Genomic DNA, 25,887 nt, shown 5'->3' on the forward strand with positions numbered 1-25,887 from the left:
TAATTATAATCAGTGAAGTGTTTTTTAAGGAAAATACAGCAGCAGTTTAAGACCATCACCCTTCCTCCTCCTCCCCCCCCATGCAGAAGATCTTCCCTGCTCCTGGGGGGTGAGGGGCACTGTGGACACCCCCTGGGAACCTGCAAGGGTCACTGCTTTTGCTCTAAGGGCTCCCCAAATGCTTCCCCTCACCCCCCCCCAGCCTGCAGAGAGATAGGGGAATCTCTCCTTCAAGAGGCAGCTGCAGGACCTTTCTGCATTCTGGGCAAAATTGTGGGACTGTAGCTTGATTTTGGGAAGGGGGTGGGGGGAGAGAAGAGGGAGGGGCTGTCGTGGCATTACTGGAACTGTGATGAAATAGGACGGGGGCTCCTACAGTGCTCCAGCAGGCTTCTACATCCTTCTCCCCACCCCACCCATTCCTAGGAGGCCCACACTTTTCTGAGTTGTGGCCCCAAGGAGGATGGAGGGAGGGGGGCTGTAAGGAAAAGCAGGAGGCGCAAAGGGGACAGTAGGGGGTCCTTCCTCTCAAAGGGGAACACGCTGCATGATGCCCACCACACCAAGCTTGTAAAAACATGGCCGCAGGTCAAGAACAGAGTAGTCAACAGCCAATGTGTCTGAGGAAATGCTCCCGTCCCTTTACTAAAGGGAGTCTGTTTAAAACTAGTTTATTTGTAGTGGTGGTGGTGGTGGGGAAAAGAGGAGGGAATTGGGCAGCACCAAAGCAGGTTGCAAGCCCAAATTCTGCAAGGGGGGCAGGGGGAGCATGTGGGTACCTTGCGGGGAAGGGAGCACCTCAAAGCTGAGCTAGTGTAGGCCCCGGCCATCACCGGAGAAAAAGGGGCCAGGGTGGTTAAGTGAGCTGTGCTGGACCCCTGATTTAGGAGCTCAAAAACAACAGAAAAACAAAACTATGAAGGTAGATGGAGGTGCCGCTCCACAAAAAAACGATGGGAGGGGGGGAAGAGGTCTGGGCACTAGCTCTGCCGTGCGGGGGGGGGGGGGCAGTCTGGGGGCTAGCTCTGGCACTGCTCTGGGATCAGAAGGTGGAGGAGTTAAAAGGAGCTGCAGTTTAACAGTCTAAGCTTGGTACCTGGAGAGGTGACAGAGGACAGGGAAGGTTTTCGTTAAAAACGTGTCCAGATATCAGAAGTTTACAGGAACCTTTAAAAACAGAGAGAGCACCCAGCAGCGGTTGACTGGCTGTGGAGGGAATCAGGGAGAGCACTTTGGCCCTGTTGCTGGGGGCGGGATTTCAGGAGAACCCTTTGCTGGGAATGGGATGGGGGGGGGCAGAAGTGAGATTGGAGACCACCCATTATTTTGCCAAAATGTGCGGACCCCATCATCTTCCTCCCTCTCCCCAGCAAATTAAAAAAAGAAAGCAAAAAGGCCGCAGGGGTGAGATTCTAAGAGCAATAAATTAGGACTTCTGTGGCGCTAGGATTTGGCGTAACAGATCAGGCATCCTGTTAAGGCAACGCAAGCCGGCGCATAATTTAATCTACTTTTTAAAAAGTATTTAAAATCACTTAATCTTGTCCTAAGCACTTTAAAAAAAGGAAGGACCCCACGATTCTTCTAACACCCTGATCGAGGGATTTTTAAAATAGCCAAAGTAGTGCTAAGGATCCTGCACTGGGTTTGGGGGGGGGGAGCGGGGAGAGATGGCAGCTAAGCTTAAGGAGGTTACCGAGGTTTCCTACAGCCCAGAACTAGACACCTAAATCAAAAGAGATACACGGATTTAAAAACTGATCCTAATTTCCCCAACTTCTGAAAAATCCTTAAGAACCTCTAAGCCAACTAGGACGTCACTTTGAAATATTTGAAAATTTTGTCGTGGTTTTCTTCATCTTCTTTTAAAAAAAGAAGTTTTTGTCTGATAGCTTTCAGAGTTTAATCCATGCTCATTAGGGAGAACCGGAGGAGCAACAGCTTAAGGCTTCATTTATTTGTCTTCAATGTTGTGTTTTTAGCCCCCACGGGGCTGTGGGAAGGGAAAGGGGGGGGAAGAGGGGGGGAAGGGGCAGTGGGCTGACCCCCCCAGAGTGCTACTCAGACCCCACCACGCTACCAGGTAACATTCACACAGAAATATTACACGTCCGAGTTTACAGTGTACAGCAATCGCTTTAGCCAGTGTACAGAGAAAGAATTTTTTTTAAAAAAATGCAGCTGTTAATCATTATTGTGGTTATTGTTATTTTCGTTTAAACTGCAATCTTGATGGTGATCACTGTGGACTCCAGTTCTGTCTTTGGAGCCCAAGGCTGTGAGAGGACGCAAGAAAACTGGGAAAATAGTATCCCTCTCCGGCACATTTAGTTTTGGGTAAGATGCACTGCTGTGGCTATTTGGAAGTGTTTGTTAGGTCCAGTGCCGAGGGCCTTCTGACGGTTCCCTCGTTGCGAGAAACCAAGTTGCAGGGAACTAGGCAGAGGGCCTTCTCTGTGGTGGTGCCTGCCCTGTGGAACACCCTCCCACCAGATGTCAAAGAGAAAAACAGCTACCAGATTTTTAGAAGACATCTGAAGGCAGCCCTGTTTAGGGAGGCTGTTAATGTTTTATTTCATTTTTCTGTTGTAAGCCGCCCAGAGTGGTGGGGTATAAATAATACATTATGATTATGATTATTATTGTTTCAATGTGTTTTTGCATGAGACACTGGTTTGTTTGCCCTATTAACATTAGTATGACTCTTTGTAACTATTAAATTTATTATCTTGAAACGCTGTATTTTATTCTGCATGTTCTCGTGAGCCGCTCTGAGTGTGGCTCTGTCATGGAAAAGCAGCATACAAATAAACCCATGATGACGACCATGACAAGCTTGTCTGGGGGATGAACAGGACCCTGGGTATGGGTGTTTCCTTGTAGGGCTGCGCCCCAACAGCACAAACCCCTTCCAAAAATAGCCAGCTCACAGCCTTCCTCACAAAGGGGCACCCCAGGGCCTTATGTATAAGCTACAAAAAGGACCTAGGGGGTTCACAGTAGATGACAAGCTTAACATGTGTCAACCATGTGATGCAGCAGCAAAAAAGGCAAATGCTATTCTAGCCTGCATCAGCAGAAGTTGAGCGTCCCAAGATGATAAAGGGCCTGGAAACCAAGCCTTACAAGAAACAGTTCAGTTGGGAATGTTTAGCCTGGAGAAAAGACGACTGAGAGGTGACATGAGAGCCGTCTTCAAATATCTGCAGGGCTGTCAAATGGAAGATGAGGCAAGCTTGTTTTCTGCTGCTCCGGAGGGGAGGACCCAAACTGATGACAAGGAGATGATTTCTGGCTGAACTTTAGGAATAGTAAGAACCGTTTGACAGTGGAATGGACTACCTGGGAAGAGGGTGAGCTCTCCTTACCTGGAGGTTTCTAAGCAGAGGTTGGGTTGCCACCTGCCAGGGCTTCTCAAGCTACGATTCCTGCACTGCATGGGGCTAGACCTCCGCTTAAAAACCTCCTCCGGCAGTTAGCTAGCGGGATCACCACAGTTTGCAAGTTTAAAAAAAAAAAAGCAATAAACCAAAAGGAATAAAACCAAACCAACAGCCACACACCTTTTGCTTATTAATTCAAATTAAGACTAACCCTAATATTCGCTCTGGTCAGTGAAAAGTGACGGCTGCCTTATCTATACCCTGGGTGCTGAATATGAAGGCTGCGACTCTCCGCGGGATCGTGGGCTCGGTTCATGGCGGGGCGGGGGGCTTTGCTCAGCACCCCCCCGCCCCCCTGCTGCTCCCGGAGGCAGGAGGGCTGGAAGTCCCCGCTCAGGTATTCCATCGTCTGCATCAGGCCGCCCTGGGCAGGTGGGCAGCCGGCCCCGGCCCTGTAGTGAGGTCCGCCTGTGCACTCTAGGCCGGCCCCCAGGGGCTGCCCCCCGCCTCCACCGTGGAAAGGCATTGCCAGGTCCTGGGAGCCCGAGCTGTCGCTGTTGGGCGTGGGCAGAATGTTATTCCACAGGGGCTGGAAGTAGTGCCCGTTGGTGTAGGGGGCGGGGCCCGGCAAGCTGTTGACCGGTGGCGAGGGGGTGGGCTTCTCCAGCGGGGGCTTCACGTTGAACGGCTGGCCCATGCAGAGGTCCAGGGCGTAGCCGGGGGCCTTGCCGGCAAAGCCCTGCCCGGGCAGCTCCCGCCCGGGGGGCTTCCCCATCAGGGCCGAGGGGCCGACGGCCTCGCCACACATCTGCTGCAGGTGAGCCAGCTGGTGCTGGTTCCAGGCTGCCACCTGCTTCATTTCGCTTTGGTAGGCGGGGGGCCCCCGACCGATGACGCCCCCCAGAGGCGGGACAGCCATGGCCCCGGGGCCCGAGGGGGGGACCCCAGGGTCCACCACGCAGGAAGGCAGGGGCGTGGGGACGTTGTGGGCGGACACCCGGGTGCTGGCGCTGATCAGGAGGTTGCGGCTGATAGGGCTGGGGTTGGCGATCTGTCCCTCGCACACTGAGGTAGCGCTGATGCCCGCGCGGGCCTGGCAGAACTGGTTGATCTGGTGGACGATGCTGCTCAGGTCTGGGGGCTGGTTCTGCTGCAGCGTGGCAGCCATGGAGAGGGGGATGGTTGAGGTAGACACAGTCACATTCGGGGGGGCATCGGCGTCGGCCATCTTCCGGCCCCCGTGCAGGCCCGCTGCTGGCGGTGGCTGCTGCTGCTGCTGGAGCAAGTGGTTGGCGTGGTGCGGTGGCGGCTGCAGGGCCGGGTGGGCCATGCTCTGCGGGTGCTGCGGCTGCTGCAGGGCCGTGGGGATCCCCTGAGGGTGCTGCTGCTGCTGCGTCAAGCCTTGGGCGTGCTGCAGAGCCTGCTGACGGGCCAACGCCTGCGGGTGGCTTAAAGTGCTGGGTGCCGCGTAGGGAGGGTTCATCATGGCTTCCGGCAGCAGGCGCGTCCGGGTCCCGTCAAAGTCCTTGACGATCCCTTTGGCCGGCGGGGACCGGACGATGGCCAGGAGGCCTGTCTTCACGGCGGCCTGCGACGGCGGGTAGGGGCTGTAGCGTTGCCCGGAAGTGTCCAGCCCGTTCACGGTGCGGCGGATGTGTTTCCGCTGGGGGACCTTGACGCTGTTGGGGAAAATTTTGATAGTCAGAGGATGGCTGGCCACCTTCTTAGCATACGCGTCCAACTCTGCTGGAGTAGGGTGCTGCTGTGCGGCTCTCATTTTCTGTGGAGTGTCCCCTGGTTGGGGGGAAGGGAGGGGGGGTGGGAAAGAGGAGGAGGCGGAAGGAGGAGAGAAGCAGGAAGAGGGAGAAGAGGAAGGCAGAGAGGCAGACAGAGAGAGAAAGAAAACGAGAGAAAGAACAGAGATGCCATCAACACTGACTCAACCAACAGCCAGTGCTGCCTCTTAAGAACAAAAAGAACTGCCCCTCCCAGAAAGGTCCATCTAGGCCAGGGGTGGGGAACCCTGCACCCTCAGAGGTGTCTGGACTACAACTCCCATCATCCCCTGCTATCAGTCATCCTCAGGCTGCTGGGAGTTGCAGTCCAGAGAGCCTCGCAGGTTCCCTGTCCTTGATCCTAGTCCAGATATAGACAGGGAGACACTTCTGGGAAGCTCACCAGCAGGGCATAGATGGCAATGCTCTCCGTCCCCCAACCCCGGTCCCATTGTTTACCCACAGCACCTGGCAACCACCCCCTAAGGTAGACTGTGTCTGAACATGGAGGCTCTCTTCTTTGCTTGAGGCAACAGAAACGGAGCAAAGCTTACTTCTGCTGGGCCAGGACAGATCAGGAGTCCTAAGGCAGGGGTAGCCAAGGTGGTGCCTTCACCCATACTGTTGCTGGACTCCCAAATCCCATCAGTATCCTGCACCACTGGCCATGTGGGGAGTTGGGAGCCCAGAAATGCCTGGAGGGCACCACGCTGACTCCTCCCCCTGGCCCTTGCGGGTAAGAGGCCTTCCCTAAATGAGGAGTGTAACTCCTAAGGAAGATTCAATCTGAATCAGATTGGTGCATCAAAAACCAAAAGAAAGCAGCCCAGCCCTTCTAGGTGGGACATTCCTCAGCTTCACAGAATCATGGAATTGTAGAGTGGGAAGACAGCTGAAGAATGCCTGACAGGCAGCCATCCAATAATCCTGTCTCAATGTAAGCAACCTCCTCTGAAGCATTCTTCAACCCAGTCAGATAGGCAGGGTACAAATAATAATAATAATAATAATAATAATAATAATAATAATAATAATAATAATAATAATGTTATTTATTTGGGATGAGGACTTAACTCCACCCCCTGCAGCTTCAGTTTAGGTTACTATCCTCTGATTAAAATGAATTTCAAGCGTAGGTATTGCTTGGAATCAGACAACGGGTGTGTGGAAAAGAACAAAAAACACTCCTCCGTTCCCAGATGGAAGGGCAGAGCAAGGACTTGTGCAGAAGGCAAGGGGCAGCCTCCCCCATTGGCAGGCAAGCCTCTCACCCCTCTGGGGGTGACTGAACACCCCAGCCACAGCCACAGCAGACAGGGAGATAGGGCAAAAATTACCAGCAGAGCCCATTGAAAAGGAGAGGACAGGGAGGCACACAGAGCTGCGGTGAGCAGTCTCCTCTGTGTCCACACATACCCAGAAGAGGAAGAGCAGCTGGGGCTCAGAGGAACCTCTAATGCCTTGTTTCCTTCTTGCAGCACAGGATTTGGGAGTGTGGAGGCTGTCAACCCGCCACGAAGCACTGCAGCTTCAGGGCGGGTTGTAAACCCAGATAAAGCACATTTCACAGTGTCAGCAAGACAAAGGCAACTGTTATTGCACATCAATGGTGCTGAAAAGCACGGTGGAAATAATAGCTGTGAGAACAGTCAACACTTCCTCCGTGACCCCCTGCTTCTTTTTTAGATTTCACTAAAACAGCTTCTTTTTTTCTTCTTTTAAAAACAACTTTAGACTAGAGGTGGAGGAAAGTATGTCCTGCCTGCCCAAATACTGTGGGGACTCCCAACTCCCATCAACCTCAGGCAGCATGACCAAGGGTCTTGGCTTCTGAAATGATGGGAGAGTCACTCAGGGAGGGAGTTTGCTAAGAAGGGTCCCGAAGGCCACCTCTCTCTGCTTGCGCTGGCCACAAGGAGGGTGGCTGCTGCCAACCTGTCGAGCGGTGGAAGGGTCCTCAGAGAAAGGTCCCGGGTTCAACCCACAATGAATGGAAGACCCTAAGAGAAGCCTGCCGGGTCATGGCGCAGCCTTCTCTCCTCACAGTCACCCCCCTAGATGCCCCCATGGGAACTTCTTGAGCAGGACCCCCGAGTGCAACAGCAGCTCCCCCCTTCTGTGGGTTCTCCCAGCTCCCAACTGCACTGTCCTGATTCGTGGCGGCGGCAGCTACTCACATTTCTGAAGTCCAGCGTTCATCTGCGGGTAAGAAAGCAGCTGGAAGGAGAGGTCGCCTGGTCCCGGCAGGCAGGCCAGCATGGCAGGCGGTCACTAGCACATGGGGCTCTCAGTCCTCTGCACACTGCAAGGAGAGAGGGAAGGCAGGCAGGTGAGAATCCAGTCCAGCCTGGGGAACAAGGGCCGGCCGCCAGACTATAAAGGCTTTCATTCTTTGGAAAGATTCCCTTCAAAAATGTTATCTGCCTTTAAATAAATCCATTGGTGAATTCATATTTGCTTATTATCAAGAACATACGGTAGATGCCTTTTTGATATATGGGATAGTAAATCTAATTTGCTTTTTAAAACAAACAGAAGCTACTGCTGATGGTTGGAAGGAAAAGGACCACATTTACACTTACTTACTTACACACAGAGAGAATTTCTAGATGATTATTGATCTAGTATCAACTTCTGAGTCTTTATAGATGTGAAGATGTATGCAAAAAGCAGAAGATTCTTCACACATTATTTTTTCACGGTCCACTGCAGATTTCTCCCAGAATCTCCCATTACAGAACGAGGGAAGAATCTACTTTCAGCACCCCAACATTGATCAATGCATTTGCTTTGGGAGGGCTGGGAGAGGGAGAGAGAGAAATGCAGCTCCCTGAAGGAAAGAGCATGTAAATGATCCAAGTTCAGACTTGAAAAAATAAAGGTTTGAAATGACAAGATTGAATAGCAGCGGGGTTATTGAAGATGGAAGCCGCAGCAGCCCCCACGCCCCATTCTCACAACCTAAACCCTGACACCTATTTGATGTTTCCACCAAGTGGGGGTGCCTGAAAGCAGTCAGGCTGGACGAGATGCTATCTCCTCCTTCAGTGTCTGCCTGATGCGCCATCATTAGAGCTTCATGATGTTTCCAAGGCACAGTGCTTGCCTGGCTTAGCATTGCAAATCAATTCACCAAATACATCTGAAGGGGAGTTGGGGGGGGGCGGAGTTCATCCATAAAACAAACTATTTTCCTGCATCTGCGTCAATGACATTTTTGGCATTCTGATGGCCAGGAAAGAAGGAGCAAAGGAAGACAGACGCACACCAGTTTGCAAAAGCTCCCCTTCCTACTTGCCTAAAGGCAGTTCTTACTCACCAGAGGCGATCAGGAGGGAAGCTATTTAGAGTTCTGCTCGGTAGCTTCAAGCTACCCAAGTCCCTTCCCTGCAAACTGCCCAAATGCATAAACTGACAAGCAGGGACTCATCGGGCCGAGAAGCCCTTCCTCCTGAGCTGCATGCTTCTAAGGACAGCCTGGCAGCTGAATCAAGCCAAAGGCCCAGCATCCCGGGTGTGAGGGAAGTTTCTGAAATGATGCACAATGTGGATGTCCCCATATCGTGAAAGGGTCTGAGAGGTGCTGGGGATGGGGAGAGAAAGTGGCGGTGGAGGTCAATGCTAAAAACAGTGTGGTCTGTCAAGGAGAAAGCCTCCTCTCACCCACCCTCCGTGGAGAACAGGAAGCTACATTAGCACCTTCTCATGTTGTGTGTGCAGGTGGCTTGGGGCTGTGGGAAGCTTCTGGCCTCCTTCCCTGCCCATACATCGTTTTTTTGCTAACCAACAGACCAGAAAACAGCTGCTCAGCCCCTCCCACCTATAATTTTTTTAATTATTAACACCACTCTGCTCTTCCCAGGTAAATGGTTCAAAGCACTCTGCAGAGGGGAAAGCTTCCCCTGCACCATCATCCCAATACCATGAACAGGTGAAGTCCAGTGGCTGACCCCAGAACCCATGCAGCACTGGTCCGTCCGTCCGTCCCCCCCAGTTGTTGTCCGTTCTGGCAGTACTGCACACCAGCCTCAAGTAAAGCCAGCTGGTACTTCGATAGGACACAGCTGTTCAGAGATGGATCCTGCAAGATGGAGGGTGCTTCTGAAGCTCTTAACTAAGTAATTCTAGTTCTCCTCCTCCTTGAGAAGGCTCCAACACTGAGGCTAAGGAGGAGCAAGCTGAGAGGCAGGGCTACCTCCAGGGCTGGTTGCAAGAAGGCAGGCACAGGAGGGCTCCACTTGGCCAAATGGACCAGCCTTCCCTGCCAAGCACTGATACCTCTCCCCCCACCCCTGCCACTGGGAGCCCTTCTCAGCCCTCCATGTCTTCTCTGCAAAGCTGCAACGACAACTTTGCAAGTTCAGTCCAGCAAAGTCAATAGCTCACCTGTCTACACCAGTGCCAGGTGCCAGGATGCAGCCTGACGTCTCCACCATCTGGAGGTGCATGCCTGGAGATTCCTTGGGTTTTGCCTGTTTTCACACACTAACAACACATTCTGTAAAATTCTATCATTGGTATCTTATCCACACAATCAAGAGTGAATTTCAGGAGCCAAAAAGCTGTATTGAAAAATATGACTTTTGAGCCGTCTGGCCCCCAGATGGCAACTGAATGCCACCACAAGTGCCCGATTCTGCCCTTGAGTGTCTGAAAGTCACAGAAGCACAATCCACGGAAGGTCAAGAGCAAAACTCCTCCTGAGAGAGACCACGCTCTCCTGGAAGGGACAAGAGAGGTAACAGGCCAATGAGATTGTCCAGGGTTTGCACTGGCCTCCATGCAAACCTGCTGGGCCCACAGGCTGGCTTCTCTGGAGGTGTCAGAAGAGGCTTGCCCTCCTCTCCTGGCACCTGCACGATTCGCAAGATGGATATATAACACATACAGCTTCTGCAGGAAAGCAAGCCTCGGTTCCTGGGCCCTCCTTGCCCATTAATGAAACGCAATTTATCAGCTCAGCTCGGAAGACATGGGTCTGTCTCTTAACACACGTTCACACCACCCCCCTTGATGCTTAAAGGGACACTCTCAAGGAGAAAGGCTTGGGAGGCGGGGAATCTAATCCCAATCCCCAAGGTAGAAAGACAGAGAGAGCAGTCAATCATTACCTGGGGTATTTTTAGAAAATGAAGCAGGTGACTGACTGGCTGGCTGGCTACCCATCAGATCCATCAAGGTGCAAACTGTCCTGGCACAGGAAGTCAGGGTTTGACTCCAGTATCTGGCAAGCCATCCCCTGCCAACGGATGAGATCAGCATGCAAGTGACCAAATTATTGCATGCTTGTTTCTGGAATACTTTCCATTTGGAGCCAAGCTTGGGGGACTAAAGGAATGAGAAATGCTTAGACACAGCAGACGGTTGAACTATGGAACTTGCTTCCACTGGAGGCAGAGGATTAGACAAAATCACGGAGGAGAGGGCTAGCAATGCCTTCTAGCCATGATGCCTATGCTCTGCCTCCAGTCGGAGGAAACGATGATGCTTTTCAGTACCAGTAGCTGGACACCACAGGAGGGGAGAGTTGCTCTTGAGCTCAGGTGCTGTTGGCGGTTTTCCCGCAGGCACCTGGCTGGCCACTGTGACAAAAGGATGCTGGACTAGGTGGGCCCCTTTCGGCCTAATCCAGAGGATCTTATGATGTTCATATGTTCTTACTGCAATGCCAACTGCCCCCCAACCCCAACCCCAGGTTGCTTCTTACAGCTGATCCATGCCGAAAGCTATTGAAGTGACAGAGGAGGGCGGGAAGGTATTACAGCAGGGGTCCCCAGACTTACCGCGCAGTGGGCCGGTGCCCGCCGCGCCGACCGCGCGGCGGGCCGGAGGGCAGGGGAGTGCGCGCGCAGCGGGCCGGAGGGCAGGGGAGTGCGCGCCCGTGCGCATGCGCACACGCACACGGGCGGGGGGAAAATCGCCGAAAATCGCTTGTGCGCATGCGTATGGGCCTCCCCCGACCCGGAAGTGCATCGGAAAGGACCTCTTCTGGGTCGGGAGAGGCCCATACGCATGCGCAAAATGGATTTTCGGCGATTTTTTGCCAATTTTTCTGATCGTCGCCGCGCGCCGTAAGAGCGGGCGGCGGCAGCGGGCGGCGGGGGTCGTCGCGGGCCGGATTGGGAGGCCGATTGGGCCGCATCCGGCCCGGGGGCCGTAGTTTGGGGACCCCTGTATTACAGCATAAACTCTTGGCATTTGCTCTGCCTATTCGGTAAGTCAGCAAAAAATCACCTCCACGGAATGGAGTCAATTTATGCAGTAATTGGCTGCTGATTTGCAGACACTGTTGAATGGAAAGGGTTTGAAATAACACTGCTGGTCACAGATGGCGTGTTCTAAGAGGGCTAGACAACCGCTGAGTAATTCTGCCTGATAATTTGCCCCCGGCAAACAGCTGCTGCTCCCAGGAAAGCGCCTTGGAGGCAAATTATATACAGGGGTGCACCCTCCCTCCTTCCCAGGACCAGCAGGGCCTGCAAGCTTCAGCATCTCTCTGATTTGCAAATATCATTCATTCATTCATTCTTTCTTTCTTTCTTTCCAAAAGCAAACATGGGCAGCTGAGGAGCCCATCACTTTGGAAGCAAAAGTGGTGGTTCCTACAGACTGGGGAGACATCCTAGGTATGAAGAAGGACGTAAATTCGTGAAGTAAAAGAAGCAAGACTCCCATCAGCCCCAGCAACCCGTAAGGAGCGACATGGGAGCTGGAGTCCAGCAACACCTGGCGGGTCAACAGAGCTCCCACAACCCCTGCCCTAGGAGGTTGTGGTCCCCTGGAGACTGACACCAGGAGTGGGAAAGCACACCTGAGGCCAGATACTCTCCAGCACCCCCACTCTCTATACTGCCCTGACCCCATAGCAGGTGCATGCCACACTACAGGGGAGGGTTAGGGTTAGGGCAGGGTCCCCAAACTACGGCCCCCGGGCCGGATGCGGCCCAATTGGCCTCCCAATCCGGCCCGCGACGACCCCCGCCGCCCGCTGCCGCCGCCCGCTCTTACGGCACGCGGCGCGGCAGCGATCTTCAAAATCGGCAAAAAATCGCCGAAAATCCTTTGTGCGCATGCGTATGGGCCTCTCCCGACCCAGAAGAGGTCATTTCCGATGCACTTCCGGGTCGGGGGAGGCCCATACGCATGCACACAAGCGATTTTCGGCGATTTTTTTCCGCCCGTGTGCGTGTGCGCATGGGCGCGCACTCCCCCGCCCTCCGGCCCGCTGCGCGCGCACTCCCCTACCCTCCGGCCCGCAGCCCGGTAAGTCTGGGGACCCCTGTTAGGGTTTGCCAGCCCCAAACAGCTCCAGGCCAACAGGACGTCTGAAGAGCAGAGCTCTGCTTAGGGGCTGGGGATACACTGCAGGATCTTCTCAGGGGTCCTCTCACCCCCTTGCGCTGCCTGTGAACTGGAGTCCAGGCAGGAAGGATGTTGAGCCATGTTTCCTTCAGGCAAGGGAGTTCAATTGCCCCCACTCTGCTGGCTGGGGCGGGGGGACGGAGAGGTGCAATTTCCTGAATTAATTACCCGATATCTCACTTAGGAAATGGGGATGACGTCAGGGGTTTTGGAAGTGGGGCGCCCACCAGGCTCACCCCCTCCCCCACAATCCCCAGAAACAAGCCTGTTAACTTAAGCTGCTTTGGCAACAAAACAAACAAGCCAAACTGGCAACAGGGAGCCAGGCTGCAAGTGGACATCTTGAGGATTAAACTGATTTCAGAAGCTGGGATCCTCCTTATTGGGAGGGATGTAAACAGACACACAGTCTCTGCTGCCTCCCTTTGCATAAACAGACCTTTGCATAAACAGACCTTTCACAAGTTCTGAATCTCAAAAAGATGTTTATCTAGATTCAAAAAGCACCTGTGTCAGTCACCATCGCCTCCAACCCAACAGCCACACAGGCCCAGCTTTTCAGATGGCTGTTAAAAAATCTAAACAAAATACAGGCAGTAGCCCTACTTCCCGCTCGCCCACTGTCCAGCAACTCATCTCCCTCTTGGGGGGTTTCCAATCACTGCCCTTCCTCTCAGGAGGGTGCTCTGCCTTTCTTCTAAGATGAAGAAGCTATGTCAGGAGGTGAAAATTAAGTCCTCCTCAGTAAAAAGCCTTTATTCTTATGTACATTTATTTATTGCATTTCTACCCCACCTTTTTTTTCCTGCAAAGGAGCTCATTGTGGCAGATACGTCTCCATCCACCACCCTCATTTAATCCTCACAACAAACAACCCTGCGAGGTAGGTTAGGCTGAGAGACAGGGACTGGCCCCCAAGGTTACGCAGGGAGCTTCATGGTCGAGTGTAGATTTGAACCCTGGTCCTAGTCCAACACTCTATCCACTATGCCACACTGGCTCTCAGTGCCAAGATTTCAAAAACAAGTCCCTTTTTATTATTATTATTACCGGTATCTGCTCGAACAAATTTTTTGAGGGGTGGGGCAGGGGGGAGAAGAGGAAATAGGTTGTGCTTGCTCCAATGGCTTGGGAGAGGTGGGCCCTTCTAGCATTCTTCTCCTTGGTGCCGTGGTGATAAAGCTACCTTCCTCCACCTCTGTTGGCAAGGACATTGAACACGTAGCCCTCCAGGTGTTGCCTGACCCCCAACGCCCTCTCGTCCCAGGGATTATGGCAGCTGGGAGTCCAGAAATATCTGCAGAGCTGCATAAGAGGCTACAGCCACTCCCCGCAAGGAGGCAGCAAAATTACCTATCCTCAGAGGAAGCCACACGCTAGGCTTCCCTCTCATCAGAAGGCACACCCAGAACAGTGACTCACACAGAGAACATAGCAGGCAGGGGGGGCTCTTCAGAGGGCAGGCACTTTGTATGCTTACATGCCCTAAAAGTAAACCTGGGGGGGGGGGGGCGAGAATGTTAAAGAGTGAAGGAAAAGGCCACCCCACTAGAAGGCCTCTTCGGTTCTGCTGCATTAACAAGGGCTGCTGCAAGCGGCCCCTCCGCTTCAGGGATCCTTAGAACCTCTGGGCTGTGCTATCTGGACTATGAATCAACTTAATTAATATTTACCAAAGTGCCTGAAAAACTCCCTTTGCCTTCTCTGTTTTTCGCCCTTGACATTACTCAGCCAAGCTGCTGCTGGATGATCAATGCTTTTGAGGCCGTTGCTCCTTCCCAGCAAGGCAAGGCAAGGAGGGGGTGGGGGTGGGGAGAGAGCCTGACGGCAGCAACTCCAAGGCCTAATTGCGCATACATTATGCCGTTAATTATGCAGTTGGGTCCGGCTGGGTATAAAGCGCCACATTCTGGAGGTTGAAGTTTTCCAGGCTTGACGTGATTTTGAAGGTGGGGAATCACTCCCCAATTTACAGCACGTGCCCCCACCGCCACCTTGCACAGAGCCCCACCCTGCTTGGCACAGCAACCGGGGCCAATGCAATCCAGGCAGGGCAAGTGGCGCAACCTTTATAAATTATGAAAATGAGGTGCAATCCTGATTACTCGAAGCCCTATCCTGGTTACTTTAAATTCTGTCCTGATTACTGGCAACCCTGTTTGGGCTGCCACCTCAGGCACCTATGATTTCGCCAAGCATATCTTTCATTGGGTCTGTATCTTTGCAACCTTCAGCAGCAGAGAAGGGCCGCAGTTCAGTGGCGGAGCATCTGTTGCAGAAGCAGAAGGTCCCAGGTTCAATCCCCAGTGGCATCAACAGGTAGGGCTGGGAGAGACTCCTGCCTGAAATCCTGGGGAGTCATTGCTGCCAGTCAGTGCAGACAATTCTGAGCTAGATGGGACTAATGATCTGACTCGGTGTAAGGCAGCTTCCTGTGCTCCTAGATCCTTGGGAAAGTGATCTCCACAACCACAAATATGTTCCGCTTTCCTGTGAATGGGGATACACACAGAGCCCCGATTGCAAACCACAAGACCAAGAGCCCTCCGTTGTGTGACCCTAAAACCGCCTCTGACATGGGAGAGAAAGAACTGGAGGATCTTTACATCGTCCCTTTAACACAGAACAGCAAGCTTTGTGCATTCCTCTCCCCTACGTCTTCCCTACAGATGTTACAAGATAAATAAAACCAGGCCTTGATCGCTTCTTAAACAAATGCAACAGGCACTTTCATTTACTGTCAGAAGCAGCAGCAGCTACAAGTAATTCAAAAACTGCAGAACAGAGATGTAATCCCCCACCCCCCTAGAACGACAACTTTAAAAGGGACGGGAACAAAACACAGTAAGAAACAACCTCAAAGCTGTAGCAGGCCTTTTTCTTTCCTTTACAAACATTACAAACCACTAAGGTTTAAAGCCAAAGGGAAGGCTTAAACTACCTGGCAAGTCGTGTTCCCCCTAAATGGCCACTGAAGACAGGCTGCAATGATGAGCATGACTTTTTAACCAGACACAGTTTCTCTCTTGGACACTGGGTGGGAGCATGAATCATTATTTTGTCCCCAACTTCTCTGCAACCTAAGATTGTTCAGCAGGGGTGTCCGACCTGTGCCCTGCCCTATACGGGGCTAAACTTCTGCTCCCATTATAGTTGATCAACAGTCATGCTGTCTACTGGGAGCTGGAATCCAACAACATCCTGGATGGCCACAGCTTAGCCATCCTGCCTCAGTTTCATATAGAACAATATTTGCAAATCATTGCTTGCCTGATTGCCTACGGAGGATGGAGTCATGGCCAGGAGACTAAAGAAGGGAAACTTAACACAAGCTGGCTCTCTATTTAGGACATCACTAAACTCATTCTCTCTCTCTTTTCTTTGTTAAAGTGGGTTAGTAACTTTTGTAGGCTTACTTACAAGGGTGCACAATACTGCTGAGATTCTTTTGAGGTCAGTCTTGCTGTTAAGTCCACAAAAGTTACTAGGCCATACAAATTCTTACAAGCCTCTCTGCTTTTGTGACGCATCAGTGGTTGCATCTTTTGCCAATCTGGTGACCTCCAGATGTTTGGGGACTAAACGCCCATAAAGGTGTCTTAATGCTGCACACCGTTCCAAGATCTTTTAATAAATGGCAGTATATAAACTGAATAAAAATAAAAATAAATAAGCCCAGCCAGGACTTGTGGTCCTAAATACCTGGAGAGGACCAGATTGGTACCCAGCTCTTCCTCTCTTTTAATTTAGAACCAGTGAAGGCAGTACAGTAACTCCTGTAACTCCTGTAACGCAGGGGGGGGGGAGAGATGATCCTTGAGGTCCCTTTCCAACTTGACAATTCTGATTTTATAACTCCCACTGCCAGTTGCAGAAACCCCACATTCACTCTGGCAGATTCTATTTCAAGGGAGCTGAATGTATCATCTTAGTTGTGAATTGAAGAGAGGAAAGGCAGTGGGGGAGAGAGAGAGAGAGAAAAGCAAAAGGAGATCACCAATATATTTGAAGCTGTTCTTCCAGCCAGATAAGGAAAGGATGTGATTTCATGAGTTGGAGAGGAGGGGGGTTATTATACATAGCTGCTTGATCACACATACCTGCCCCATCTCACCTGCTCCCACCTTTGCTCCTATGGCTCCAAAGTCAGCTGCATACAGCACTCAACACCTCAACCAGGACGTCTGCTACAAACACATCAGCAAGCTCTTCCTGACGCCTGGCAATTTCTTTTTCTTTTGAAGAAGAAACCTGAGTTGGTTGCCCTTCCACTAGTTGCGGCTTCCAGATTTCAACGGCCCAATATTGCAAGCTGATTCAATGCGCCAGTAAGTTGACAACCTCACAATTTACAACAGCCTGGAGGGGTAGCTGATCACACTTACATTGTCATCCTCTCCCACTGCCTCCAAGGCGACTTGTGGGGAATGATTCCACTCCACCCTAGGAAGCAGAGCAGCCCAAGAGATGCTGGCTTGCCAAGGGCACCAAACAGGTGAGCTTCAGTGCCTGGTCGGCAGCCGAGATCTGCTCTCCTGGCTGGCAGTCGCAAATAGTCCTTTCCTTGCCCCACCACACAGGAACAGAGTCTGACTGCTGCTCAGGAGCAAAGTCTACAACAGAGGAAGAGCTGCTACCTCTGCACACCCTATCATTAAAACAATTTTTTTTTACTTTGTTATGGGGGTGGGTTGGGGAAACACTCCCACCTGAACCCCTGGAAAGCCAACTGCTGTCAGTCAGTGTGGACTGTACTGTACTGAGCCAGAAGAGTCTTACATTCCTATGAAAAATCAGGTTTGGGGGTGGGGGTCCTGGCTGCTCTTCAGAGGGCTTCACTCCCCTTGCTGTAATGAGCAAATCTGTAGAAGGCTGAGTAACTCAGCTCCTTTCTATCAGACTTTTAAAAGACCAGAGCCCTCCTGCTCTCTGTCAACATCTCAAAACCATGATGTACAAAGCAAATTTTGCCCAAACCGCAGCCATCCTTTCCCCCCTCTGGCCCTTTCTTCCCTTCCCTTCCCTTCCCTTCCTTAGCTCTGATGCTTCTATGATCTAAAGTCACAATGTCCCTCTAACTTCTGATTCACAGGCCAGACAGAAATCAACCAAGATTAAATCAGGGAAGATTCAGAAGGCTCAATTTGCCACAGCTCTCCCTTTAGATTTTGGCATACCCCAAGCAATCCCTTCAGCTTGTGACACTCTGCACCTCTCCTGCTGCAACAAACACCCTCTAGACCCTTGATCCCAAGCTGGCTCCTGGAAAAGGAACACCCAAACAACACCAAAAACTGGGTGTGTGTGTGTGTGTGCGCAAGTCATTCAGAGACCAAATGAGCAAGCAAGAAATTCCCCATCTGCCATCTCCCGTGCCTACTTGCCCAAGCAGCTTCTGCTTCAGCTTCCAGAAAGAGTGTACAAAATCTGAGCTGCCACAACAGGAATGCACAAACAGAATGATCTGGTGTATGGACCATCAACACCATCATCATTTTATTATTTGTACCCCGCCCATCAAACTGGGTTGCTCCAGCCACTCTGGGTAGCTCCCAACAAAATATTTAAAACACAGTAAAACATCAAACCTTAAACGGCTTCCATATACAGGGCTGCCTTCAGACATCTTCTAAAAGTTGTATAGTTATTTATCTCCTTGACGTCTGATGGGAGGGCGTTCCACAGTGTGGGTGCCACTACCGAGAAGACCCTCTGCATCTTAGCGATGTTGGCTTTCATTTCAAAACAAAAAGACAAGCCTCTGACCCTTAAGGTTTGGAAGACAAGCTTGAAGTTGGGAGCATGTTACCTGGTAAACGCTCAGAAGTCAAGAGGACCTGCAGACCTTGAGGGGCAGAGCTCCAGCACTCTGCAAATCCCAGGAGGACATGGGAAGGGCCCTGCAACTGGGTCAGTCCAAAGGCCAATTGAGTCCAATGTTCTGCTTGGTAGCTAACCGGATGCCGCAATGGGGTGCCTGGAAGCAGTTCCTGAGTACAACCACGCTCTCTCCAACAGCCCTTCTGTGTGCCTTGCAGAAGAAGAATGCAAGCATTTTTGTTTGTTTTAAAAAAGCAAGCAAAAATGAAGGTTGTGAACAATTCTCATGGCCTGCTTCCGTAATTACAGATAAGAGCATGGGCAGTGTTGTGTCTTGAGCCTTGGCCCAAGAGTCATTTAGCTCAGCATCACACTGCTAGTCCAATTCTCCTGTCAGGGAGACACAGAAATATTTGGTAAGCAGAAAACCAAAGAGAAGGGTCCTAGACAAGTACCCATTCCCAAGATTATTTAGAAAGAAGGGTCTCTCTGCCCACACCTACAAAGCTTGTGGAAGTGGAGCTGGGTAGGGGCAAGAGGGAGTGGGGAGCACCCACTTAGGGAGGGAGGGGAAAAATATTTGCATTACTAGTCATTTTTGTGAATCGCATAGAGGGGAGGGGAGGCAAGGAAACACAGAAAGGCTTCCTATGTGGCTGAGGTCACGAGCTCCTTTAGATCCAAGATTGCCCTTCAATTAATACACACTGAACACAGCATTAACAAACGCTTCCCTTTCCTCTTCCAAGTAAAAGAAAATTGATTATGCTGCTGCTGATTGGCTTCAGGAGATCCATTCTGAGAGCCGACATAGTTCCTCCCTTGTCATGAGTGCAATTTGGTCTGCATGGTTGACTTTTGAGAATAAAAAGCCAAAAATCAAAAGGACGGCGCCATGTTGATGCCAATGAGGTAGAAGCCAGGGTAGGTGACACTTTTGCAGCCTTTCCCCAACCTGCCTCACAATGACCTTTGTGTCCCATTCAACTCTACAATTCTAAAATGCTGCCGTTCAAACCCCACCATGCTTGACCATTGGCCATGCTGAGTGGAGCTGATGGCAACTGAAGTCCAAAGACGCTGCCAGTGACTCTAGTCTAGAACAACCTTCACCAACAGGTGCCCGACTTGTGTTTTGAATTACATCTCCCATCAGCCCCAGGCAGCACCAAGGCTGCTCTAGACCAGTGTTTCCCAACCTTGTGCCTCCAGCTGTTTTTGGACTACAACTCCCATCATCCCTAGCTAGCAAGACCAGTGGTCAGGAATGATGGGAATTGTAGTCCGAAAACAGCTTGGAGGCACAAGGTTGGGAAACACTGCTCTAGACTGTACCCCAGAATACTCTGCAGCACACCTAAAGGGGCCAGCATGGGAAAGAAGCGTTCAGCAGAGAGCCTCAGTGGGACCAACTCGTATTGCTGTGCAATCAGGCATACATAAGAACTCTCTCTTCCATCCAGGGGATGGAAAACCTAAATGTTTCCAATGCTTACTTGGCAAGGCAGCTCAAAACGGAAAGAACTCTGGGTTAACAACATATGCAGTGGATTGTCTCTAGGTCACCTCAACCAAACTAGGGCTCAAATCAAAGTTCAAAGAAAAATTGCACAATTAAAACCAAAAAGCAGCCGCAGGCTTATTCAGATGCCTCGCTAAAAAAGACCTACATATTTTTAAGGAAACTCCACATGCTTGGAGGGAGAGAATACATTCATTTTATTTCATGATGTTTGTAAGCAGTCCTATTTCTCAGATGAAATAATAGGTTTAATAAAATAAAGTCAGCTCACACTCTGGATCCAGACTGTTGCTTCTGCTGCACACATACAAATTGAACTTAAATGAAGGTTACATCTCAATAACTCTGGGTTTACCAAACCACTACGTGCAAGGATCAAATTTTACTTCTCAGCCATGAATCCCACAGCATTTCAGCTGTGATCTGTTCAACTTCAGACTTAAGATACCTTGGGCAAGACACAATCCAATCTCATTTTTACAACCTGATCTTTATCATGTTTAATCAGAAGTAAATTCCAACGAGTTCAATAGTTAACCCCTTGAGGCTGCTGTCTCTTGCATGCTTCCCTTGTTTGGAAGGTAGCCATACTGAACTCAGAAGAACTTACTCCCAGGTAAACATGAGAGAAGCAGATGACCCACAGGATTACAACAACTGCCTTGTTGTGTGCTCTGCAGTGTTTTTACTTGGGACACAACCTGCACTGAATTCAATGGCACTTACTCCTAGGCAGATGGAAGTAAAATGGGGTTGCCATACGTCTGGAATGTCCTGGACATAGCCGGAATATGGCAGCTGGAAACAATGTCCAGGCAGAAATTGCAAAAATGTCTGGGAAAATCTGGACGCCGTAAATCTTTGAGATTTTGCAAAAAAACTCAACAACTTTGGCCAAAAGATAAAAAATATTAGGGGAGGCAGCACTTCGACTTCGCATGGTTTATTGGTTATAATGGAGGCAAAAGTGGGGGAGGCAGGGATTAAACAGGGTGGAAAAAACCTGTGACACACTTCATGGAAAGTCTCAAGGGAACCAGAGGCAATTTTTTCTTGGGGGGGGGGTGTTAATGGAAGCATAACAAGCATGGCCCACAGCTGCTCAAGGTCAGCTGTGTTTTTAGAGATACTGTACATATGAAGTGAAAAGAAAAATCAGATCAAAACAGTACTTACTTCTGACTAAATATGCGTTGGATGAGGCTGTATAAGAAGGGAAGCAGCAGAATAAATTCTCTTATTCTGAGGAGGTTATTTGATCAGGCTTGTTAGAACAGACCACCATCAAAACCTTACTTTGCTTACAGCGATTTCCTTGACTTCAGACACAGAAAAATTAATTTTTTTTGGAGGTGGAGGGGAGAATAAGGGAACCAGATCATTTCACCTGCCACTCCCCCCCCCCCCCATGGTATTTGTCAAAAGCTGTTCTTCCATTTATCACTTGTGGAAAACCAAAGGTCATCACAAAACATTTACCAAAGCTGTGCCACTCTTCCTTTTAATAGCCATTTTAGAAAGTCAGCCTCAGACTCAACCCTGGTGAGCTTTCTTGCTCCTCAGAGACTTCTGCACCCCGACCCCCACTGCAGCAGGAGGGGACTTAGGCGCGGGGGAAGCCAAGCCAATCAACTCTCTGCATGTAACCTCTATCTGCATCACTAGCTCACCTGTAAAATGGCAAGTGAACAAGAATAGCAAATGTGCACATAGGGCTTGAGGAAGTTCTCCTAACACACCCCAAAAAGGCACAGGCAGGCCACAGTCAATGCCACAACCTACCTCACTGCCAGCCTTTGCCAACTGGGTGCCCTCAAGGTGCTGGCTGGGGCTTATGGGAGTTGTAGTCCACAACATCTTGAGGTCACCTAGCTGGGAAAGGTCGTGATATGCACCATAGGAGCCAAGGAGCTTTCTGACTGTAAAAACCAGAGTCCAGAGAACCAGAGCTCGGCGCTTTGTCACTGAGATTTGATTTCCCACCCCCCACAAAATTCCTGGAGATTTGAACAGAAGACTTGAGGGGCTCATTCTTTCTCAAGAAAATTACACTTACATGATCAGGACCGGGGAGGGAAACATCTAGAAATCTAGCATCAGTTCCTAAATTGGCCACAATTGTCCTCCAGCCTTGACCACAGTTGGGGCTTAAAGCACTAGGAACTGGAGGTGTTAGGACTCCAGTTCTCATCAGCTCCAGCCAGCATGGGCAACAGATCGTGGATGATGGGAGCTGGAGTCCCTCCTGGGTATGATCGTTTAAACACCCAAAGAGGCCAACTATTTAGGCTTCTCAATTTGGTAACTATACAGCAACACTGACATGTGAGATGCATACTTCGGGTTTGTGATGAGCATGTATTTATAAGCAGCTATCCTCAGTTTTCGATATCTTTCTGGTACAGATAGCCACCCAAGCTATAAACCGCCCTGATTACCAAGGAATCAGTCCTCCATTGATCCCAGTATCTCATGCTGAGGAAAGGTGATGTCTTGTGACGGACTAACTTGCCCCAACGAAATTTTCCAAGTATGTGGTAGTAAATATCCCCACTCCCCACAAAGATAGGGAGACCATAAACTCAGTATGGAGATAGGGTAATTGAGAGCAGGAGCAGAACTCTTACCACTTACAAGAGCAGCAGGAGAGAGTCTGCCTGCTGGATCAGGCCAAAGAGGGCCCATCTAGTCCAGCCTCCTTTTCTCACAGGGGTTAGCCACATGTCTCTTCTGGGAAGACCACGAGCAGGACCTGAGCACAACAAAAGCACTCTCCCCATTCAGGATTCCCAGTAAATCAGTATCATCAATGGGGCTAGGAAAATTCTGGTTTGTGGCATCACAAAATTCTGGTTTTCAGCATCACAGCTCAGGGACAGAGGTCTGTGCAGGAGGTTGCCGATTCAGTCTCCGGATAAAAAGGGATTGAGTGCTGGGAACGATGCCCCTCTGCCTGAAAACCTGGAGGCCTGCTGCTGCCAGTCAGAACAAACCATTCTGGTTTAGATGGGCATAAATCCTGTCCCAATACAAGGCAACTTCCTATTTGTTTTTGTAAGCACCAGAATCCTTACACGTTCAGGAGCCCAAGTGACCCAGCACCAGACATTCGCCCCCACTTCCATCCCCAGTTCTGGCAGCAGATATGTAGCCTGAGGAAGGGAGAGGCTGAGTCCATGACAGAGAGGAAATAATCCGAACTGGCTTTTCAAGCCAGATGCAAAAAAGGCCTCTGAGCGAGGCCGAGAATGGAAGTGGCAGCTTGATTAAAGCTACCTCAGCTCCCCGTGACAGAACCGCCCCTCAGGCAAGCAGCCATGGAATTTCACATGTTTGCAAACTCTGTATCAAAGGGGGTGGTGGTTTTTTTGGAAGGGGGGGCGTTGCATAATGAGAGTGGGACAACGTGGATTTTCCCCTAGATGGCACCCCCACCCCTCCTCTCTCAACGCATTCACATCATCTAAACTTGCCTCATCAGACACTTCAACCGAGGCAGAGAGAACTGAGAACACCTAAAGAAATTTAGGGAAAGACCCTTAAGTGTAATTAAATCAGCCAAGCCTCTCAATTCCAGGAGAAGCCAAAGGTGGTCTCCAAAAGGCACCTGTTCTTTCCGTTTCTTCCCCTAAGAACAGCCCCACCAAGACCAAAAAACAGCATCTTTTTTTGTTCCCTGCCTCCAAAATCCACAGAGGACATTGAATGTCTCTGTGACAGAGGACAGAAGCAGGATGTGGTGCCTTGCAGGCCAGCCTGATGCAATGTCACTACCACGGGTGCCCTTGCTGGGAGGTGAGGGAGCCTTCAGATCTGAATTCCTGCCACAAGGGAGCTGGGCAAAGGGACCTGAACAAGGAGAGCGTGGGGACTATAGGGCAAGTCGGTTTTGTAAAAGGACACCTGTCCTAAACTGAATTCGAATTAAGTTTGAATTTCAGGACAGCCTTGGACACATTGGGGAGACGTGGGGGGTTAGGCTGGCTAAGACTTAGGGGGCTGATATGTAGGAGCGGGGGAAGGTAGCTAACTTACGGAACAAACCAGGTTCACTCAAGGCAGTTGCTCTATAGCATTAAACAGATTTTCTGGGGCACCTGCCTCCTTGACCAAACAGGGGTATAGGGCTAAGCAAGGCCCTAGACCTTCCCTTATTAAAAAGAAATAAAAATTACTGTGTCTCCCCACCTTTGGAATGAGACCAAACCTTATTCCTACTGCTACTAAAGGTGGACACACACACACATACAATTCAGTATGGTAGAAAACTCAAGAGGTGGTGCAGGAGAGGGGCATATCCAGGGTAAAGGCAGCAGGCAAGGCAAGAAGATGAAAAAGGGAGAAGAGAGGAATTAATGATGGTGTCAGAGGTACAAGGAGCCAGGCTGAATTCTTTTTGGGGGTGGGGGGGGGAGAAGGGTGATGCCTTAAAAAGAGGAAGTGAGGCTGCAAGCTGAAAGGGGTGGATATTGGTGATGGAACAGGATATGGCACTGGGGAAAGATTTATGGGAGTGGGGGGGGGAGACCTCAAAAGAAAGTGGGGGCTGCAGTTTGCAATGGGGGAGAGAAGCAGAATAAGTGTTTGGGCTGCAATGCAAGCTGAAGTTCATTGTGGGAGGGGCAAGAGGCCCACCTCACAGGGGGGGGGAACCTATCAGAAGCAGCAAGTTCAAGGACCCAGGTGTGGGGAGGGGAGAGAGAAATGATGCAAGAGCAAACATGAGCAGCCCCAGCTGGATTTGTGCAGGAAGGAAAAGGAAAAGAAAGCAAGAGCCCCCCCCCCTGATGGAAAGAGGAAGCTGGAGGGAGGGGAGAGGCTGCAAGTTCAAGGGGTGGGGTGGGGGTGGCTGCAATGGAAAGAGGAGACTCTGATGGTGCAGGAGGAGGAGCAACCCAGGCCGGAAGGGGTTTTTGGGGGGGAGGGGGGCTTCCCTAAGAAGCGAGGAAGCAGGTGACTTTGCAAGTTCAAAATCGGTAGGCAGATAAGCAGGGCAAAGAAGAAGGTGCAGCGAGAGGATTGGGGGGGGGCGCGGGAAGAGGCCCTACCGGCCCCTGGAGGTTTTTTTTTTCTTTTTCTGCAACATTCGTCTTGATACTGGGATTGGGGAAGAATGACAAAAAGGGATGCGGGGGGAACAGGACGACAAGCAGCAGATGAGGCTACAATCTTTTTCGAAACAAATTTCAAAATGGGGTGTTTGAATTTGGAGCAGGCTGAAAAATAACGTGTATATATAGATATACATATATGTGAATGTGTAGGGGTAATCCTCAACATATATGGGGTGCAAAATGAATGGGAGGGAGGATGGATGGTCCCCCTAATTTCCCCAATACACAGCCCCCCTCTATCGTCCTAAGCCCCCCTTAACACCCCCATTAATTACTCCACAAATACACAACCCCCCAATTATCACTCCCATTAGTTACCCCACAGTCGCCCCCCATTAATTCCCCCCCACGCAGAGGCCTTGGGTGCTCCCCCCCCTTTTCGGGTGGGGTGTTTTTGCCCTCCCCTCCCCCCAGGTAGGCCCTCCGCCCCTCCCCCCACCGGCAGCGGGAGGGGCGCCTGGCCGGGCCTGAGGAGAGCTGGGGGGAGGGTGTCTTTCTAACCGCCCTCCCCCCCCCGGACAAGCGCAGCTTCCCTCCACCTCACCCACCGTGGGAGCCCCCGCCCGGCCCTCATGGCGCCGCCGCCGCCGCCGCCGCCGCCCGCCTGGCCTCGCCTCTCCTCTGGCCGCCTTCAGCCGCCGCCGCCGCCTTCTTTCCCCTCAGAGCCGGCTCGGCCGCTCCCCCCCTTCTGCGCACGCGCCGCCCGGCCCAGAAGAGGCTCCTCCTCCTCTTCCACCAGCACCGCCTCCAAGAGGGAAGGGTCACCGCAGCAAGGAGGGCACATGGACACTTCCGGCTCTCTGTTAGGGGTTGGTGGGGGTGGGGTGGCGAAAGAGAAGAGAGGCTTGGCATTGAGATTTGTTCGTTTCTGCGGATTCGGAGCAATGGAAGATAACAGCTTGAACATACAC

General features: G+C 51.1%; 1 protein-coding gene across 4 annotated transcripts; it reads right to left on the reverse strand.

Annotated features, from left to right (window-relative positions):
- On the reverse strand, positions 1 to 25,647 carry FAM222B (family with sequence similarity 222 member B). Of its 4 annotated transcripts, none has more exons than XM_035139765.2 (3): positions 25,525 to 25,647; positions 7,336 to 7,460; positions 1 to 5,177 (listed from the first exon to the last, which is right to left on the reverse strand). In XM_035139765.2, exons 2-3 carry the CDS (start codon positions 7,415 to 7,417, stop codon positions 3,634 to 3,636), a joined length of 1,626 nt encoding a protein of 541 aa, XP_034995656.1. In that variant the 5' UTR covers positions 7,418 to 7,460; positions 25,525 to 25,647; the 3' UTR covers positions 1 to 3,633. The 4 variants fall into 4 exon arrangements, with proteins under 4 accessions (XP_034995656.1, XP_034995655.1, XP_034995654.1 ...); XM_035139764.2 differs by lacking the exon at positions 25,525 to 25,647 and adding an exon at positions 18,330 to 25,248; XM_035139763.2 differs by lacking the exon at positions 25,525 to 25,647 and adding an exon at positions 16,906 to 25,248.
- Positions 25,648 to 25,887: the final 240 nt, after the last annotated feature.

The sequence above is a fragment of the Zootoca vivipara genome, chromosome 15 (assembly GCF_963506605.1).
Source record: "Zootoca vivipara chromosome 15, rZooViv1.1, whole genome shotgun sequence".
NCBI lineage: Eukaryota > Metazoa > Chordata > Lepidosauria > Squamata > Lacertidae > Zootoca > Zootoca vivipara.